The sequence below is a fragment of the Cornus florida genome, unplaced genomic scaffold (genome assembly GCF_030987335.1).
Source record: "Cornus florida cultivar Cherokee Brave unplaced genomic scaffold, ASM3098733v1 CherokeeBrave_3.0.0_Hap2_Chr03, whole genome shotgun sequence".
Classification (NCBI taxonomy): Eukaryota; Viridiplantae; Streptophyta; class Magnoliopsida; order Cornales; family Cornaceae; genus Cornus; species Cornus florida.
The window spans coordinates 19,756,051-19,776,284 of NW_026775573.1; the positions used below are offsets into that span (position 1 = coordinate 19,756,051).

Sequence of the window (20,234 nt, forward strand, 5' to 3'; positions counted from 1 at the left end):
TGGACTGCAGAGAAATGGTTTCCATCTAAAACGCATCACATAAGGTATGAACTTGATTAGAAATCCCTCTTAAATTTTCTAATTACTTCTAGTTCTTCAGTGTCTATTGATGTCCCCGTATTATAATTTCATCACTTGAATCAACCTTCCAATAATCAGAACACTTGGTATGTATAAAGAAGAGTAGTAACACATATCAAAGTCCACAGTTCACCCTGTATTTATGGCAGCCTCTTCTTTCACTTCCCTTTCTTTAAAGAAAGAAAATCTTTCACTTCCCTTTCTTTAAAGAAAGAAAAAGCATCAGATTATTATACCATTTTCACTGTTTCTAGTTTTGTTTCTATTTTTGTTGTTTTTATTACTAGACAAACTAGAGGGAGGGAGACTCGAACACAAGCACACCTGCTAGGAGAGCTCTACCAACTAAGCCTGGGTAATGCTTTAACGGTTTTTGGTTAGAGAAATCAAATATTCACTAAAGGTAAAAAATAAAAAAATAAAAAAATCAAATGTTCATGGCTAGCATAATCTAATTATTGTGAGTTTATTTCTTCTGCTACTATATATATATATATATATAATGCAATGTAACCATGTTAGGGACAAATCTTCAAATTGGTAAATTTAGAGCAATTGGTGATCATGAATTTGGGAAATAGACTAAAAACATATTTAATTGTTTCACACACTGAATAATTTCTGATGGTGCGAAAGATGAGTGCTCACAAGTCAACAATAAACAACTTGCGGTCCAAACAGGCCATATAGGTTTCGACAATTAGTTCTACTGTCAATTTCTTACATGCTTACCAAATGGGCATAAAAATGAACGGATCTGTTCAGCTGCAAGCCAAATTAAATAATGATCCAAACACTGACCTTTTGAGCAAAAACACCATAATTTTAAAAATATTTAAGAACTAGAGAATTTAAAGAAACTATAGTACTCCATAATTTCACTATAATTACTATTTTCTTATAGCATACATCCTCTTCTCCATAGCAATCACAGGTTACCATAACTCTGGTTATTACAAACACTTACTATAAAGCTTATTTCACTACTAATATCATGACATAAACACTCATAACACAACTTTAAGTATAACACAAACAGGGAGGGAAACAAACACTGGTAGAGTAGCTGGAGAAGCCCAAACAAACCTATATAATAGAATATCAAAGAGCCTTCAATGGAGGTCAAGTTATAGTTGTAGGCATAATCATGTCCACCTCCATCTTTAAACCCGCGCGCCTTTGTACTTCGTCGCGGCCTCTCTACTGTCTATGGTCCCTATGTAATTCTCAGCTGGCCTTGGCCTAGATGAAAAATTGAAGTTGCCATATCTCCTTGCAGCCTCCCTGCTGTCAATGGTTTCTGTGTATGTCTCTTTTCTTGGCGTTGTCGAGATCGGTACACCAAAACGCGATTGTGGTGGAGGAGAAGTGATAGATGGAGAATGGGAAGCTTCCTTCAGGTACTCCACAGCTGTGCCAATGTCATTAGTTGGCTTGCTAAGTGGGGTATCACGACCAGGCGTGCTAGTCCAACCTTTAGGAGTACTCTCTCTTCCCCAACCTTCTTTGTTGACAATGAATGGATCAGCCAAGCTCTCATCGTGTTTGTAATTGCCACTTGGCTTGTTCCAGTCACTGTTGTTGTTGTTGTTGTAGCTATTATACTGATCACCATAGCCATTGGTGCCTGCAGGGTTGCGCCAGGTGCCCACAATGCCGGTCCTAGCAGGGCGGCTGACTTCAGTTTGGACCTTGGTGATGAATTCTTCGACTTTCTGGGGGCGATCATGGACTGGGCTCGAAGGCCTGCCCCATTTGTTGTTGACAACTCCATATTCATTCAGAGGCTCGACCCTTGTGGGAGTGCTGTACTGGTATTCAGTGGTCACAATAGGTGTGCGGACATGCTCAACAATTCTCTCCACTTTTGTGACATAGCTCTGTGTGGCAGTGGGAGTGTAGGAAATGATTGGCCTTTTCCTTCCCTCAGCATCAACAATGACCGGGCGACAGAGATGATCAGAATAGTCATCTCCAACATAGCTTGGTCTGTTCCAATCATCGCTACGATTGTCCATCCCTTGGTAGGTGGTGTAGCTTCCATACCTAGACATCACTCAAATATAGAGCTCTTGAAACTTTTTTTTCCCTCCCTACCTTGAAGAACTCTCAAACACTTTCTTCTTACTTAACAAAAGATGTTGCAACTTCTCCTTATATAGAAAAGATATGTCCCATTTCGCTTAAATGATTCGATTATGGTGTGTGAGGACCGTATACTTCTTCTCCCACGGCACCTTAAGATTCTGATAAGGTCCTTCCATTACGGCAAAGGTTAGAAGAATCAAATTATGCTTGTACATGAAAAGTGACCTCCATTGCTGCCCTGTGCACAAGATTGCAAATGGTCTTTAGGTGAAGAATTCACTGCATCCACAATAAGAGAATAAAGAAAAGTAAGAGAATTTCTTTTGACTGTATGAGAAGTAGTGAATATTTCATTCTGTTTTGACAAGGAAAGAATTGGAATAACAGTTGCAACCAGACAAAGAGTTATTAGTGGGGCATTGAGACACTGAGTGAAAACAGCTCTATCTCCACTTTCAAAGTGAATTATCACTTGAATGGAATTTGAACTCATATGATCTCTCTCTCTCTCTTTATTAAAGTTTACACCTTTTTTGACTGATGGAAACCTCTGAAAGGATTGCTCACAGAAGTAAGTGTTTCTCTAATTTAATACATTTATATAAATCTCAGGAATTGGTGTCTTGAAATGTTGTCATCATTTGTTGATGAAGCTACTTCGCATTTGCTTTCTACAATCTACATTTGTTTACTTTATGCTTTCTTATCCATTTTGTTGACAAACGACCGCAGATAGAATAAAGAATCACAACAAAAAAAAAAAAAAAAAAAAAAAAAAACACACCACACAAAGAACACAATGATTTATACATATTTCGGCAACAACCTACATCCACGGTATAGATCCGGCAAAAATCTTCACTATCTGTCTTTCACTACTCCCAACCTTAAGTGCCCTTATATATCGGGATACAAGAGACTAATTAAGATTCACAACCCATGAGCAAAAACTGGTCAAAAATTTTCTTTCGGCCCCCATAGCAGTTCTCTATTTGAAATTACTACATTTTTATCCATAAAAACAAAGGAGTGGGAAATGTATGTACTTATTCGTATGGGTCTCACTCCTTTTGTCTACAAGTAAGAAAATGCAGTCTAGCATGTATAGCACCATCATGATGTCCATTTTCAGTCCATTTCTTGTTCTAACCATGTTTCCAAATTAGTGGAAGTTTGATTGTTGAATCTTCCCATAATAGCATTTTGTCGAAGGTCTCTCATTCCCTAGGCTAAAAAACGTAAAGATTAAGGTGAGATTTCTTGATGATGTAAAGAGCTTGGTAGGGCTGGTGTTTTTGCCCCAAAGGGGTTGTCATAGATGGGTCCTGAAAAAGTAAAAGTTGGGGGAACAGAGTTTTGCTTCCCAGTAAAATCCCAACATTTGGAATCAAGATCCAACTTTGTACCATAAAGCTTCATTTATCTGTTCATAAAAGCTTGATTAATTTAAGGGCTAAGTATCTAAAACACCTCTAAGGTTGTCTTTTAGCAAATAATACCTCTCTTTTACTTTGGGTAAATAACTCCTTCAAAAATTTAAAAATGTTGCAAAGAAGGATTTTTCCGCCGTTACAGTTAAAAATACACCGTTAAAAAAACATGTTCATGTCACATGATTAAATTTAATAAAGACTAAAATTACCCTTTGTTGATTCCCAAAACGCAATTCCCTGTTGTTTATAAATCTAAAAAATATAGGATATAATAGTAATTTTACATTAACTTAATTTTTATTTTATTTTATTTATTTTTTAATTGTAGTAAGGGTATTTTAGTATTTTTATCACCCCATTAATAGCCAATTGACGGGAGGTCCTTATTTGCCCCAACAACAAACGTTAGGAGTTTTCAGAACATATAAGAGGTTATATGAACTATATGCATACAGGGATGTTAAATGCTCTCGAGCCTTAATTTAATGTTAATCCACAACCTTATCACATTGTTTGATATATTTATGAACTAATACAGTATTAAAATTCATAAAATGTATAATATATGTTTTGGAATTGATATTGATGTGGTATTGATAAAGTTGTCCACAATGAAACAGTTCAGTATATGAGCCACTGTAACTTAGCTGCACAAATTCTTAAAGACCTCGCTTTTATCAAATCAACTATGGTTATTTAAATTCACTTCACACATGAATGAGTTCATTACCTAGAGTTTCAACTATTTCAGTACTGCATCACAAGCATATGTAGCCTAGCGGTATTTTCTTACGTTCCAAAGTTAAAGGTCGAGGGCAAAAAGTGAGTGTGTGAATGAGTTTCTTGTGAGGGGACAAAAAAAACTATTTCAGCATTGTCAATCTTGCCAAAGCAGTGGCATGATGTCCCTTTATAGGACTATATTGCTCCAATTTCTAAAGCATGGCTCTCTGTTATGGTTGGTGGCAGAGTCACTGTTTGCTTTATACTGCAATTGGCACCATTGGAGGAGGGGGGCAAGGACCCTCAGCTGTAAAGATAGCACGGAGCATTTATCAGAGTTTGGTTGGAGGGTAATGGAAGGAAAATAAAAGAAAGGCAATGGAGGAAAGTGAAATATTATGTTTGGTATAAATTACTAAAGGAAAAGAAAGGCAACTGAGGGATTCAGAATGATACAAATTAGGTATGAAGTGTTTGTTGGTTTTGTTGTCCTCCCAGAAATGGAAGGAAAGGCTAACATTTTTTGCCCCCGTGGCTTGGTGATGGTGGTAAGATAAGGGGCTGGGTTCTAATATGTCTCGGTTTCGAATCACAACACACCCATTATAATCTATGATTTAATCGGTGCTGTCATTGTGGGGCTGGTTGCAGTACTCTCAATTTGTAACTTGGGGTGGGTCCAAAGGGCACTACCAAGGGAATTCCGAATTCCCGGGGGGGGCGGGGCGCTAATGAAACTTTATTAATATCAAATTTGTCCTTGTGATAGTAAATTTATTAAAAGAATTTTCTTTCTAAAAACATGGTTATTATCATTTTATTCCTTTTCTTTTATTAATAAACCAAACACAATAAGTAATTAACAATATCATCTTATCTCATCTCCTTTCCTTTTCTATCATTTCTTTTCTTTTCTTTTCTCTCCTTATTTGTTGAAGTGACACTGTGCAACCCTCTGACACGAAGTACACAAGATGTGCCGTCAAATAAATGCTCGAACACTAAGAACCGTTTGCTACATTCAAGGGAGAAATGTACAACAATCATATTCTGCAATTTCCTTTCAGTTTCTTCGTTTTCGATACACCTAGATATTCCTTTTGTGACTCTTCCAGTGGAGATATGGAAGAATCATATTCTGCTTATCCAAGGATTGTGACTCCCATTACCTTTTTACAAGCACTTCCCTTTGCCTCTGCTTCACATACACACTGAATTGTCTGTCTTTTATATCACATCTTGCAAAGTTCAATGGAATTAAGAGAGTAAATTCATAACACTACTTCATGGTCCCATTCAGCAAGGCAACAATCAGGGAAAGTTTTGTTCCTGTTAGGGAAAACTTATTTTGTCTTCTACTTACTTGTCTTTTTCTAGGCAAGACTCCTTTTGTTTGGATGTGTCACGACCCTAAAATGATATTAATTCTAAAAAAAATTCGACATGACCTCTACTAAAAAAGGGTCCTACCATAACCTGTTGAAATGCATAAATAAAAAAATAAAAATAAAAATAAAAATAAATTTTAATGACCTCACTTGACCATAAACTAATCTATCATGTCCCAACGCACAATGCAAACAATATACCAATTTCCAAAATAACTATATACATATACTTAAAGTCCCTTCCCTCCAATTCCTTCAATAAAAAAATATGGAAGTGCTAGTCCACTACTTATTCTCATACTCCTTTACAAGGAACATAATCTAATTACAAATTATACTAAAGTTTTACAGAATAGTCAAAATTTATATTTACAAAATATTAAAGTTGTAAAACAAAAATAGAAAAAATATGAATTTCCAATCCCGTCTAAACTTGTGGTGGATGGTTGTTCGCCACCTCCTTTCCGTGTCTTGAAAAATATTAATAATAAGGGGTGAGCAAAATTGCTCAATAGGTGGTGCATAAAACACACCTCTTGTGACCCGTGAATCCAAACAATGAATAGGAATAAAGGATAGGGGTCATGCTATGCCGGGAGAGAATACAACATTAATTCCAATTTTCAAATAAACAATGCCGTGCCATGATATGCAATGCCATGTATGTCGCTCCCCATTTTCAAAATCTAAATCCATCACTTTTCAAACTGTTAATATAATCCGTCCATTGGTGACTCCGCAGTGACACGAGAGAAGGATTGGCTATTTTCCCTGACCCTTGGTACCCCCGCGACATCATTTGGGGCCAGATAGCTCAACCATGCCAGGGTGTTTTCCCTAATTCCCTCTAGGTTAATTAACACACCGGCTCTTTGGTGACTCCGCGACAACCGGGTTTTCTCAAAACCATTTAATTAATATTTCTTCCCAAAAATCCATTTTTTTTTTCTTTTTTTTTTTTTCAAATAATTTGCCTTCATTCATACCCAATGAAATGCATACATGTCTCATACTTTCAATGCTATGATAATAAGGAATTTTCATACAACACAATTAAGCATGCTTTACAATAATTCTAAGAAAATTACACATGCTTCCATATATTATTTCTAGCAATTTATCAACATCATAAACATAGAAAATCAACACTTAGGCATGCTTTTCATACAAATCAACTAATACATAAAATCAAGAACTTTGTACACCACAATTAAATCATTTGGATAATCAACACCAATTAAACATGCTAACAACAATTATCAAGAGATTAACTCACATAGGCACAAGAAAACATAAATTAGAGACCCCTACCTCAAGGAGGATAAAAAAACTCCAAAATGGGTCTCAAAACGGGAATCCCTATAATGCACTAAAACTGAAATTACTTATATGGATGTGAAGATCTCGCCGTGCCCTTCGAATTACCGTAAACGGCTTTCAAAAATTCCAAGTAATGAAGGAGGAATCAATGTTTAAAGTTTGAAGTAAAAAGAAAAAGAAAAAGGAGAGTGAGAGAGGAACCAGCGGGAGAGGAAGAGAGAATTGAGACCAAGAATGTGGTCTCATGACCACTTAAAGTGGTGGTGGGTCCCACCTCCAAAATAATTTCTTTTTTCTTTAATTTTATTTTCTTTTTACACCACACACATACATATATGTACACATTTAATTCACAATCACTTTAAATACAATACATAAAATAAATATGATGCAAATAGACCCAACTAAAATCCCCGTGTACAACAATTCCTGTAGCGGGTCCCACACGGGACCATTCGGCTCGAAAAGCGAAAAAAAATGCAAAAATGACAACCTTGCATTTTAAAGAATCCTGAACTCAATGAAATACCCCAATCAATTCGTAGACACAACCGGCACACTCCACAGTGTCCGGTACGCAAAACGACAAAAGACAAAAATGCCCTCGCAACGACAAAAATTCCGAAAAATGGAAAAATGGTGAAAAATGGAAACATCACCTCCTGTAAAATATTTTTAATTTTTAATTTATTTATTATTTGATGTTTGATTGTCGTAAAATATTTATGAAGAAAAAAATATTAAAACCTAACAAAATAATTTACCTATCAATTTTGGGCAAGTTATTTTATACATCCCGCCCGATGGCCTTAATTTCAACCTCGACCTAAAACTTTGTCAAACACCAAAAAAGTAAAAATAAAAAAATATTTTACTTGAAAAAGGAAAATCTTTTTCGATGAAAATATTTTACGTCGAAATAAACGGAACCTAATTTATTATTTTTTTTTTTTTATTTTTTTTTTTCATCTTCACACAATTGATTTCTTGGTGTCATGTGGTGCAAAGAAGCCACCTCCATAAATTGGTATTGGAACACTGTGTGCATTTAGATATTGGAAATGTTGCAATGGGTGCTTGGCATAATGAAAGCTTACATTTTCAAGACTAAATATGTGGGTTTGGATTCAAGAGAACCACTTTACTAAAACAAGAGGTAGGATAAGATGTTGTTTTGCACTTAACAGTCCACAAGCCTCACACTTATGAAAATTGAGAAAATTTTATAATATTTCGGGGTACCGTACTTCCGACTTTTTAACTGTTGGATGTGATGGTGAAACCCACCTAATAAATGATCCAACGGTATGAGACTCCGGAGGTATAGGTACCCCAGAGTGTTGTAGAACTTTTCGTTAGAATTATGGAATCCTCAAATGAAGTACAACATTATGTTATACTTATTCAGTCCCAAAATATATGTCTTTTTAGAAAATCTAAATTTTAGAGGAATGATTTTTATTATATTAATAGTGAATGAATTAACAAATTTACTCCTAGTGAGTTTATAATGTGATGCATATGTTTAATACAAAAATGTTAAACTGGTAATATTATAAAAAGGTACATTAATTTATTAAATTAAACACTTATTTTGAAACAAATAAAAATAAAATAAATTAAAGTGGAAATGTGAACAGTAGGAATATTACAGAAAACGTGAACTCCTAAAACAAACATTTGGTCCATATCCTGTCCACTCCTCTCATCACCCTGCATTGATAGGACCAACACTGTATGATGGTATTTTTAAAGACTGATAAATATTTATTGAGCTCGAATATACATTTTTTTTTTTTTTTTTTTTTTTGACTGACTGACCTATAGATGATATGTATTCCATTTACAAGACAGGACTATTATTACAAAGTCTCAAAAGTAGTGTAGGGTTGGGCAGAAAAACAAAAGCCATGGTAACATCAACATGCTCGTTCAACTAGACATAATAATATCACGGGAAAACTATTTGTTTCGAAGTTTCTTCCCTTCTATTTACATTTCACTTTTTAAAGGTTAGGATTTAACATTTCATATATTAGGTTAGCCTCAAGCTAGTGGTGAGATTTTTGACCTTGTCATATAACTCCTCAACCCTACCTAGAGCATCGGGGGAAGGGATAAATGTAGAGTAGATTTTAGTAAAGTAGAGAAAGAAGGGACTGGTATGGATGAATGATAGAGTCCTTAATTAGTGATCTCCACCTGCTATTGCCTATTTCATTCTCCACAGTTAGACAATCACATGAATAATATTTATCCATTTTGTTATAATATTTTAACATTTTCTTTGTTAAATTTTGGTGTCATTTCTCAACATCTTCAGCTATAGCCGGTGGATGGCCCACCTTTGGAATTTAATTTTTAAATTAAATTAATTTAATAATAAATAGATAATGAGATATTGATGTTGCATACCTTAGAACAATTTTTAATAAAAAAAGTAGAGTACCATATAAGTATTTTTTATTAAATAATGCTTATGTGGTACTCTATTTTTTTAAAAAAAGATAGAGAAGGTGTATGATGCATACCAAATGCTCTTACATGTTACATGGCGGTAAAATGTTTAAAAACTTTACCACTACTTGATTAAGTAGAAAAAAGAAGTAAAAACTGGTACAAGGTAACATCACAATATATGGCATTATTGGCACAGGGAACTTTAGTTTTTGACTAATTCTGACCAGAGTCAAGACTTGGTGTAATGGTAAAGTTTAAACTCATAGCATTACAAAAGAGTTCAAATCTTAAGATGATTTTAGTAAACAATATAAAAACTTAGGTTACACTTAAAATCCATCATGGCCTTTGAAATTTTATTATCCAAAGATACTCTGATTCCATGAATTGGTTTAATAATGTATCGCGGATCCGGATTTTGCTCCTGTGTAGGGATCAAAACCTGTGTCCGGTGTATCAAAACTTTATCATGGATCCATATCCTCTCCTGTATAAGGATTCAAATTTATGGGTCAGGTGCACCAAAACAGTGCACTGGTGCGGAACCCAACATAGGGCCGTGTTGGGCTCTATGCTAATATATCAAAACCGCCCCATTTTAGTCTAGAGGACGCACAGATCCCCTCCTACAAAGGAGGGTATCCTCTTCCCATGTGTCAAACCAAGATAGCGATTAAAATCCTCTCTTGCGAAACTATAATTATGTCTCCTCCAATTAGTGATGTATGCAATGAAAATATTGTGACGTGGGATTGAACATCACAACAATTTCATAGAGTACTTCACTAACTAGATGAAAAAGGATGTGAGATAGGATTTTAGTTGCCAGGATAGCATCTCATATATCTACATGTTTGGGTTTTGACCTTCCATGTGTCATTTCAACCAATGGAAATGACAAACATTGCCTTACTGGACCAAAAATTTTGCTATTCTCAGCCCATGCATTAGTATTCAGATATGAGTTAAGTGCATAAAACACCTCTAGGTATGTTTACAACACGTATTACACATTTTATGTACAAAAAAACACCCATAAAGTTTAAATTTGGTGCAAAAAAATTCCTCTGACAAATTTAATCCTTAAATTGATTAAATTACACTTACTGAACCATTTTATAAGATATATAAAAATAAATAATTTTGTAAAATTACCAAGGAAGACACTATTGGAGGATCCCCCTCTCGTGCATAAAACACCCTTAAAGTACAAACTAAATAAAACAACATTTTTCTACACTCCAAAAACCAGTGCACACTAATATTAGGAATTATTTTATTTTATTTTATTATTATTATTTTTTTGTTTAACACTGCTGGTACGAAAAATAAATAAATAAATAAAGAAAAAAAAATTAGTAAAAAAGAGGAAACAAAAATCTCAAAAAATTCAAATCCTTGTTCTACAAATTCTCAAAGTTAAAAAATAAAAATAAAAATGTTTAGAGATATATATATATATATAAATAATAAAAATAAAAAAAATAATATAAACATAACACCCCTACCCCTATACTATGAAATTAGTAGCATATATACCCCCTTGGTTATTTTCGAAAGATCAAAAGGGTAAAACGAGTATTACAACACCAATTTATGTCAAATGGAATATTTTTGCACAGTATGAAAAAATTAAGGATGTTTTTTATACACTTCTTCAAATAAAAAGTAAAAGTGATACGAGGAGTATACTTTAAAAGTGCTTTATGCACTTATCCCATTCATATATAGATGACAATCCCCAAAAAGAGTGAGTAATTCCCAAGAGTCAATACATGTTTTAATTGATTATTTTTTCAATTAGGAGTAATGTTTTCATGCTATTTATCAGACACCAACTTCAGCACATGTTTGGGCATGCTATCCTAGGAACAATATGATGAATATAACTATATTGTATTATGGATAACTATTATCATACATAAAAATAAAATGATCTACCATTTTAAACCAGTTGTTCTGGTTCAAATGTTGGGACTTGATCTGTGGGAGCGGAAGTTGCCCGATATACAGTTCTTTCAATGACACCCCTATAAGGGTCCTTTTCCCTCTTCTTAATCAAATAAGCAATATTGCGTTCAACCTCGGATTTTATCTGCAAATATAATTCTTTTGCATTTCGTTTGTCTTTCAGCATCTCTTTCTTTCCCTTTGTTGGTATTGGCTTTCCAAAAAGATAGTAAAAGCGACCGGGTACCTTGGGCAAAATGCCCGGAAGAAACATATCTTGGTTGTGAATCTCACCATCCGTTGTGGGCCTATTACCAAATCATATATTCCATAACAAATGCAGCTTCAATGTTTTGATCATAAAAATTAGACAGCTTTATAGCAATCTAAAAATATAGGCTTGTAAAAAATATTGGGAAAAGACTGCATTTTGTCAAGGTAAGAGTAGTTACCTCAATCTTATAGCCTCTTGATTACTTTTTCTAATGAAGTCATTAACTACCGGGATTCTCATCAGGTCGTTGTGATCAAGTACTAACTGTGGCATCAAAAGTGATCAGAGAGTCAAACCGGAAGTCATCAGATATATAAGCAGAGTGTTGATGCAAATGCGTTCAAAAAATTCAAATTTAAAACCAAAAAAGTTAAGTTGTGTATCATACGAATCTGTCCAACATAAAAAAATAAAAAAATAAAAATAAAAATAACAAGTGGTAAGAAGATAGTGGAATTAGTCCTTAGTCATGCAAGAAGACATAAATGCATAAAACTGACACAAAAAAAAAAAAAGCAGCAATGAGGGAAAAAATATGCATGCACTGGAAACAAGATGGATGTATTAGCAGATGAAATTGAAGAAAAATCAGAAAAAAATAAAAAATAAATAAACCAAACAAAAATAATATCCTAACCAAAATAGAATATAACTTGTCCTTGCATAATCACCTCATTTATGAAAAGATACACACAAGTCACAACACATTGCACACACTTTCAACAAGGAAGAGAGTAAGAGCTTGTTTGGTTTAATTTTCTGTTCTGAGTTCTTTGAGAACTGTTTTTCGAAAAGGCCCCAAGGTGTTGTTTGATAACCCAATTCAGCACTTAATTCTGAATGGATTAAATGATTATCTAAATAAGTGCGTTTGATAATGCATTTTGAATCACTTAAAATGACGCAAAATCTTAAGTGAAAGTGAAAGTGAATTCACTTATATTCCAAATGATTATCCAATCCTGTTACTTCAACCATCTCTACAAAGTGTTCATTTCTAATTTTACATATCTAATTATTCTTTATGTTGCCCTATATCCATCTCAACATTGGCGTCACTTCCACACTCATTTTATAAGTATGTTATTTTTTAGCCACCCAACATTCTCGTACCGTAAAGTATAACTTGTCTATTAGCTGTTTTTGTAAAGTTTACCTTTCAATTTTAAAGGTACACACAGATATTGGCATAAGCACTAATCCATTTTAAACATCCTGATTTAATTATGTGATTACCATTGTCTTCAATTTCCCTCTCGTGGTGCATAATTGAGCAGTGAGGCTTACTGTAACCTTTTAACCAAAAAATATAATAAACAACAAAAATACTTCTACCCATGAAGCCACACCCTGATGCTAAAGGAGTTGCTTGAGACTCTTCAAGCTGCACAGATACTATCATGCCCCTAAAAGTTTCTTGATAACTAAATTATTCTTATTGTTCTTTTTTTTTTCCCCTTGCTATGAAAGTTAGGCTAAATTAAAGTTCAGCATCTGTTATGCGGAAAATGGGTATCCCTGGCTGTTTTAAATAATTATCTTCCCATGACGGGTTTTACAGTTTTACATGTGTTTCTAGACTCCTCAAGGCCACCGGTTCCTATGACTATCCTGCACTAGTACAACTTTGAAAAAAAGGGGCATTATATAGAGTCGTTCTTCTCAGTCTAGTGTGTTAGGAGGGCAGGCCATTATCCAGTGTGAAACCTTGAAAACATTTTAAAATTTTATTCTAACGAAATAATGGGAGTGGATCACTTGGCAGTATTTAAGGATGGACAAATATGGGTTGATTGCACGGATTGCCACCACAACCAAAAACACAGCCCCAACCATCATCACCACTGGCACAACTACCACCACAACACCCTCATCACCACCTCTCACATTGCAACAGCTCACCATCACATCAGCTGTCAGCTGCACAACCACAGTCACCATACCCCATTTGCTAAAACCATTGGAATATTACTGCTGTACCATTGCTACTGCCACAACAACAATGGCAAGGATGACACCTCTCTCCCAACCACCACTAAAATTTGAACACCCACACCACTTCGAATAGTGACACCAATATCACCACTGCTGCTGCCAACACCACTGCAATTGACTATTCACCACCAGACCACTACCAACTTTACCACCACTTATTATCCTTGCCACTCCTTTAATCCACTCATCATTGCCAACATTGCATCTACTCTAGGTTGGATTATTCTCAGTATGATTGTTGTTATTCACCGCACCTCTCTCATTATTACTATCAGTCTATCACCATAAGCATCTCTATTATATTATGAAATTAAACTAATCTCAGAACCTTCTATGCGGCTTCCATGTCTGTGTTGGATACCTTAGACACTGACGCTTCATGAAAACAACTAGACACGTGTCCAATACCTCATAGGTGTTTCCATAATTAAAAATAATTTATTCTTTTAGATACTTGGCCGATATATACCAGATGCTGCCTAGCACAACACTTATGTTGCATGAACACATCTTAAAATGAATCATGTCCAATTATCTTATGAACAAAATGAACACATTCCAAAGTGTCCAATCTTTTCTTTAGGAAAGACACAAATTATATGCATGGTCATTGTAAGTCAAGCATGTAAAGGGTACTTTTTAAGATGGGACAAGACCACAAGCATAATGAAAAAATATAATAGGAAAGTACTGAGACTAGTATACATAAAATAAGAAACTCTATAACAACTGCATAGCTTAATCTTCCACGTTGTGCAATTCATAATATGAAATTAGAAAATAATCAAAATTCTAATAATTGTCTTTTGTAATGTATGTAAATAAATCTAACATTTCATTATTTATACATCGTCGGTCCATAGCTTACATTTCAATAATTTGACATGTCAGCATATCTGTGTTGTATCGTATTGGTTTCCTGTGTCTATGTTCTATATTGAAACTAAGAATCTTTAAAATACAAAACAACACTGACCACCAAACATGTTACAGTGCCATTGATACAGTTGATGAATAAAAACACGTCATTAAATATTTCTAGTTGGCCCTTAAAACGGCAACATTCAAAACCATGGAAAAAATAAAATAATAGCTAAAATAAAAGCTTTAGGAAAATGCATGTGCCAAACAAAACAATGTTTCACTATCAAAAACATTGGGGGCTCGTTTGGTTCAGTTTTCTGAAAACTGTTCTTAAGAACTCTGAAAACAGAAAATTGTTTTTAGAGAACTATAAAAGAAAGTTGCTGAACCAAACCTTTTCTTAAATTGTCAACCAAACAGATTTTTGTACAGTTTCTGACTTTCAGTTCTTAGAAAACCAGACCAAACAGGCTCATCGTTTCTATTCAATTCCTTTAGAGAAAAAAAAAAAAAAAAAAAAAAAAAAAAAAAAAAAGAATAAGAAGAAGAAGAAGAAGAAGAAGATGAAGAGAGAGAGATTGGAGTGAAAAGGAAAGAGCGTGCTTACTTCTGCTATGTCATCTTCTCCAATAACTCCAAATGGTACAATGGTGGCCCCAAACCTTGCTGCCATCCTAACGAACTCAGGCTGTTCAGGCCAAAATAACTTGTATGTTTCACCCTGGGAACCATATAAGCACCATCAATGTCCAAAACGAAATTCTTTATGAATATTAAATAATACATTTATCAATTAAACTAATGTGCATTGCCTTAAGCAACCAGAATGGAAGTTCCTTACTCATTATAGGCAACACAACGATGGCTTCTCTCAGCAGCCTCTTAATTTCTCCCTTAGTATATAAATGGCGTGTGATAGTATCACAACTACATATAAATGCATAATGAAGGATTGACTAGCTGGACAGTGACACACCAAAATTTTACATCAGTGAAATGTTCATTATTTTTCCAATGTAACTCAACATTTCTAATGGTTAAGACACCATTAAACTTTAAATACGAGGTGGAACTCCTCTACTCATCCCTTTTTTGAGATATTCAGATTTTTTATAGTTCAACCATCTTAACATATTTACACTGCAATTAAAGATTCCAGAAACAATTTCCTACAATTCTAATGACATACTAGTAATAGAAACATTAGCCATCAACAACCCTAATGTCTATTTCCTCTCCATAATTCGTGTAATAAGCTGTCCAACCCCATTCTATGCCTTGAAACATCAACCAAGTTAACACACAGTACTCAATGGAAAATGTGCATGTATACAAATTACTGAAAACAATATTTGAGTAAAGAAAACATGTAAAATCAAGTAAGTGAAGGAAGTGTGTAGAGAATCTAACAGGAAGCAGAAATTTCACAAAGAAAAATAAATAATAAGAAAAAAATGAATAAATAAAAAACTAAAAGAACCATATTGTCTCTCATAGTTTCACCTTAAACCATACTATCAATTACACTATGATTTAATTTCATTTTACTTTTGCGATGGAGAATATGGTTTGACCCCTGGCTTCTCGCTTACACTAATGATTTTGCCATCACTGTTATCCACTTTGGAATGGACAAAAATTTCATTTATGAGTATCATTTCTGTCTACTCAAAAATGATAACTTTCCGGAAAGATATTTTTTTTTTGATAAGTAAGAATTGTATAAAAAGCGCTCAAGAGGGGAGTGCATCCCAAAGGAACAACAAAAGGCAAAACCACTAAGCCTTCTAAGAGGCCAAAAAAACGACAATGGCCAAAAAAACGATAACTTTCCGGAAAGATTTGGAGAACACAATAGAAATTGGGGAAAAAGAAAAACATCGAAACACTAGTATCCATAACACAAGATCCAAATATGGGTGAATATAAGTTTCCTTCCATGTTTTCAACTTTCCATACTTCAATTATAATTAAAAGAAAATTTATCAACAATTGCATAGCAGTTACCGCATTAAAGCAAAGTTTGCCCAAAACAAAAATTAAACCAAATGGTTATCTAGCCTATGCAATATTATCTGTCTTAAAATTACTTTGACCTTAAATAGTTCAGACAAAGGAAAAGGAAGATATCAAATGTGCATTTCCTGTTCCTAACAATTCTTTAAATCGCATATAAAATCATTCATTAATGCTTTTCTTCAGTTTTCTAACAAATATACGATGACTTTAAATTTCCTTCTACACATTTATATTCCTTAAGAATTCACTTCTAGAGTGAACAAATTAGATAATACTAACACCTTTTATGACAGGCCCCCAGACCCAGTCATAAGCATTGTGCTTTAGCAGAGTTTCATATTCAAGGTCAGAAAATCAAGCCAACAAGTTTTAAGGGAGGAAAGGATGTTAAGGGCTCATTTTGGTGCTTTTACTTAACCTCAGAGAAAACAGAAATGGAAGAAAGAAAGAAAGAAGATACTATTAAAATTGGATTTCTAGGTTGCTAGAAAGCTTTTCTAAGACGATAACTACCAAGATAAGAACGACAAGAGTGAACAGATATGGAAGCAGCCAAGCATGCAAACATAAATAGCAGTGTTACTCACATCATAACTATACAACATCATTGTTGGAGGCAATTTTCACAAATATCACCCAACACAAACTTGGAAGTGTTTCATTTTCCAGGGAAAAAATAAGGTTCAAAAAGTGTACTTTTTAAATTCTACACAATGACAGAACAAGCAGAAGTACTAGAGTGCTTTTGAATATTTACACAAGTTTCCTGGCATATATATATATATATATTTACCATTTATGAAACAGAGTGATAAACAAGGACACCCAAGATTTTGAAGGACAAAGGAAGAATACATGAACAATCATACAATTTATCAAAGATGAGATGTACAAATCTAGCATCAATGGTTCTCTCGATCGTAAAACATAACTAGTTGAATTGAATAGAAGGAATTTTTGACATACCTTACGATGGAGAGCCTCACGTACCCCACCAGGGTAAAGCAGCACATGTGATTTTGTAGATAGCAATTTGAAAAGGTTGCTTGGTGAGACAGGTGTTCCACCAAACAATCTGATCGAATCAGAGTAAGAGAACTCATTGGATTGACCTTTAGCCTGCTCCGTAAATAACTGCGGATGTGCTATACCACGAACAAGTATATTCTTCTCTATCAAGAATTCTTCAATAAGTGGAACAAGCTCAAATCCCATCAACATATGATAACCAACTAATAAGACAGGTCCTTCATTTGGAACCCCAGCAAGACTTCTCACTATCTTTCCGTCTTCCAAAGTTGAAAACATCACTGGACTAATAGCTAAGCGAAATAATCTGCATTTATTGTATTATAATAACAGCTTCAGCCACACATGCCACAAATATGCATTTGGGAGCGACTCAGGCAGGCTGTTGCAATAATGATTTAACATTGATTTAGCAATATTTGATATCGAATCATCCACTCAGGAGAAAATTTTATGCTCAATTGGATGCAAAGTAATGAATAAATTTGACCTTAGAATGTTCATGTGACCATTATATGCGAATGTTTGACCTGCTGTATGGATTACATAGAACAATTCTACAAGACTTTATGATGGAAATCAGGATTGGACCCAAGCCTATGCGAAACATGTGATTCACACCCATGCCAAGCATAGATGCAAGAGATAAATTTAGGGGTTTTTCTTTTAATTTTAGGACTTACATTATTTAATATTCATTTCTATATTTGTTATATATCTTTTAGAAATATCTATTTTTTAAATTAGCAACTAGGGTTTGGTAAGGGTTTGCCTATATTCAAGGCAATATCTAATGGGATTATTATGCTTTATGATTGACTATCAAATTAGTACAATATTGCAAACTTTCCCCTTTCCCTATTCTCTACTCTCATTTTTCTCTTCTTTATCTCCTACATTCAAGAGTACCAAAACTCTCCTGAGATGAATTCTTCTCAGACGGAGAAAACTGATGGAAATCAGGATGGGACCCAAACTTATGGGCCTGCCACATGTGGTTCACAACTACGCCAGACATAGGCACCAAAGGTAGATTTTAGAGTTCTTTTCTTCTAATTTATAGTTAAGACTCTTTAATATTTATTTTTTATGTTGGTGTGTATATTTTTGACAATATGTACTCTTACATTACTTAGTAATTAGGTTTTTTCTATAAAGTCTTTGTGTAATGTGTTTATTACACTCTGTTTGAATATCGAGTTACTATAATAATTCAGGATTTTCTTCCTCTCTGCGTGTGATCTCTTCCTTCTGTTTCTTCTTTCCCTATTATTCTCTTCTTTATCTTCTCCTTATTTTTATCTCCTGCATCACATTATATTGTCCTTCTGAAAAATAGGTTTTGATCTCCTTGGGGTATCAAAGACATATTTTTAGCTTTAGAACTTGAGAAAAAACTCTAGTATTGAAATTTGAGAAATTAGACCAAGCACAAATAATTTTGTTCAAGTGGAGATATAACTTTCTATTCTTGTGAAGCTTTATTTTTCCAATGCTATTAGTGAATTCAAATGAGGGATATTAAATTATTCAAATGTAACTTGTTAAGTAAAAGATAATAAAAATGAACTAGGGCATAGCATCATTCTGCAAGGCTATTCGAAATTCATTTTTTTTAAGATATTGAATCTAATACCTTATATAGTTTCATGTCTGCCTTGATCCTTCCAATCTTGATTATTTTAAGTAAATCTATCTCATGCTTTTATCTAAGATTTATTCTTGAATCTCGTCATAAGTTAATTATTTAAATTGTCACTCAGATCCTTAGATAAAGCTGTAGAGGTGTACTTCAATATAGAGTATAACATGTATTTTAATTTTAATTTTGAAATTATGGAATATACACTTGTAGTTTATTCTTTCATTCATTTTAAGGTTTTTTTCCAATTGAAGTCTATAATTTTGAACTAGTGACTATGCATACATCCATGTGGAGTTGATTTTTACTCTCATTTCTTGGAAGCTACATGGTAGCTATACTTTTTTTTTTTCATAAATAAAAGTATATTAGAGAGCGTTCAAAAGGGGAACGCATCCCAAGGGCTATATAAAGGCCGGAGCCAAATAAAGGGTCCTAGGGACCCAAAGAACCCAAAAAAATCCATGATTTCATCAAAAGATATACCTATATGGTTTCTTTTTTTTTTTCCCTGATCTTAAGACTCCATTAATAGTTGTGATTCTTTTTATTGCAGTCAGCTCTATTGAAACGCAAATGATAATAAGGATGATTTTTTAATGTCTTTTCAAACTAGTAAAAACTATATTGAACTTTTCACACATTTAGTTGAGGTTTTGGTTATGTGACATTTGAAAGAAACATCATTTTCCGTCATATGGAATTTTATTTTTCTGAAACAAAAAAAAAAAAAAGTCTTACACTAATGAGGTGCATGGGACCTTCAACAAAAAGGTACGAGTGGACCTATCTGAGATTGGCAGAAAAGTTGATCTCATTTTACTTGTGGGGATAACTGGAACTCTGCTATGTTCAAACATGGGGTTCATTTGAATTATGCATGGAATATATGAACCACTAGCTAGGGATGCACATCAAGCCTATTCGAAAATTATCAATGCGAATTAGTAGATCCAGTATGCCCCCTC

General features: G+C 34.0%; 2 protein-coding genes across 4 annotated transcripts in view; both read right to left on the reverse strand.

Moving 5' to 3' along the window:
- Positions 1–931: 931 nt before the first annotated feature.
- Positions 932–7,226, reverse strand: LOC132299819 (uncharacterized). The gene is made up of 2 exons (XM_059796643.1): positions 7,025–7,226; positions 932–2,448 (listed from the first exon to the last, which is right to left on the reverse strand). Exon 2 carries the CDS (start codon positions 2,133–2,135, stop codon positions 1,245–1,247), a length of 891 nt encoding a protein of 296 aa, XP_059652626.1. The 5' UTR covers positions 2,136–2,448; positions 7,025–7,226; the 3' UTR covers positions 932–1,244.
- Positions 7,227–11,370: 4,144 nt separating this feature from the next.
- The window catches only part of LOC132299821 (phytyl ester synthase 1, chloroplastic-like), a 28,553-nt gene continuing 19,689 nt past the window's right edge, over positions 11,371–20,234 (reverse strand). For 2 of the 3 annotated variants that reach the window (XM_059796644.1, XM_059796645.1), the window contains 4 exons: positions 17,562–17,931; positions 15,184–15,297; positions 11,896–11,981; positions 11,371–11,751 (listed from right to left, as the gene is read on the reverse strand). In XM_059796644.1, the coding sequence (XP_059652627.1) occupies positions 11,439–11,751; positions 11,896–11,981; positions 15,184–15,297; positions 17,562–17,931 (883 nt within the window). In that variant the 3' untranslated portion in view covers positions 11,371–11,438. Of the gene's footprint in view, positions 11,752–11,895; positions 11,982–15,183; positions 15,298–15,417; positions 15,537–17,561; positions 17,932–20,234 lie in introns of those variants that run through there. The other variant, XR_009480189.1, reaches the window with a different exon arrangement.

Excerpts from the sequence above, each read along its gene's own strand:
- LOC132299819 (XM_059796643.1), bottom strand. The coding sequence starts at position 2,135 with ATGTCTAGGTATGGAAGCTACACCACCTACCAAGGGATGGACAATCGT.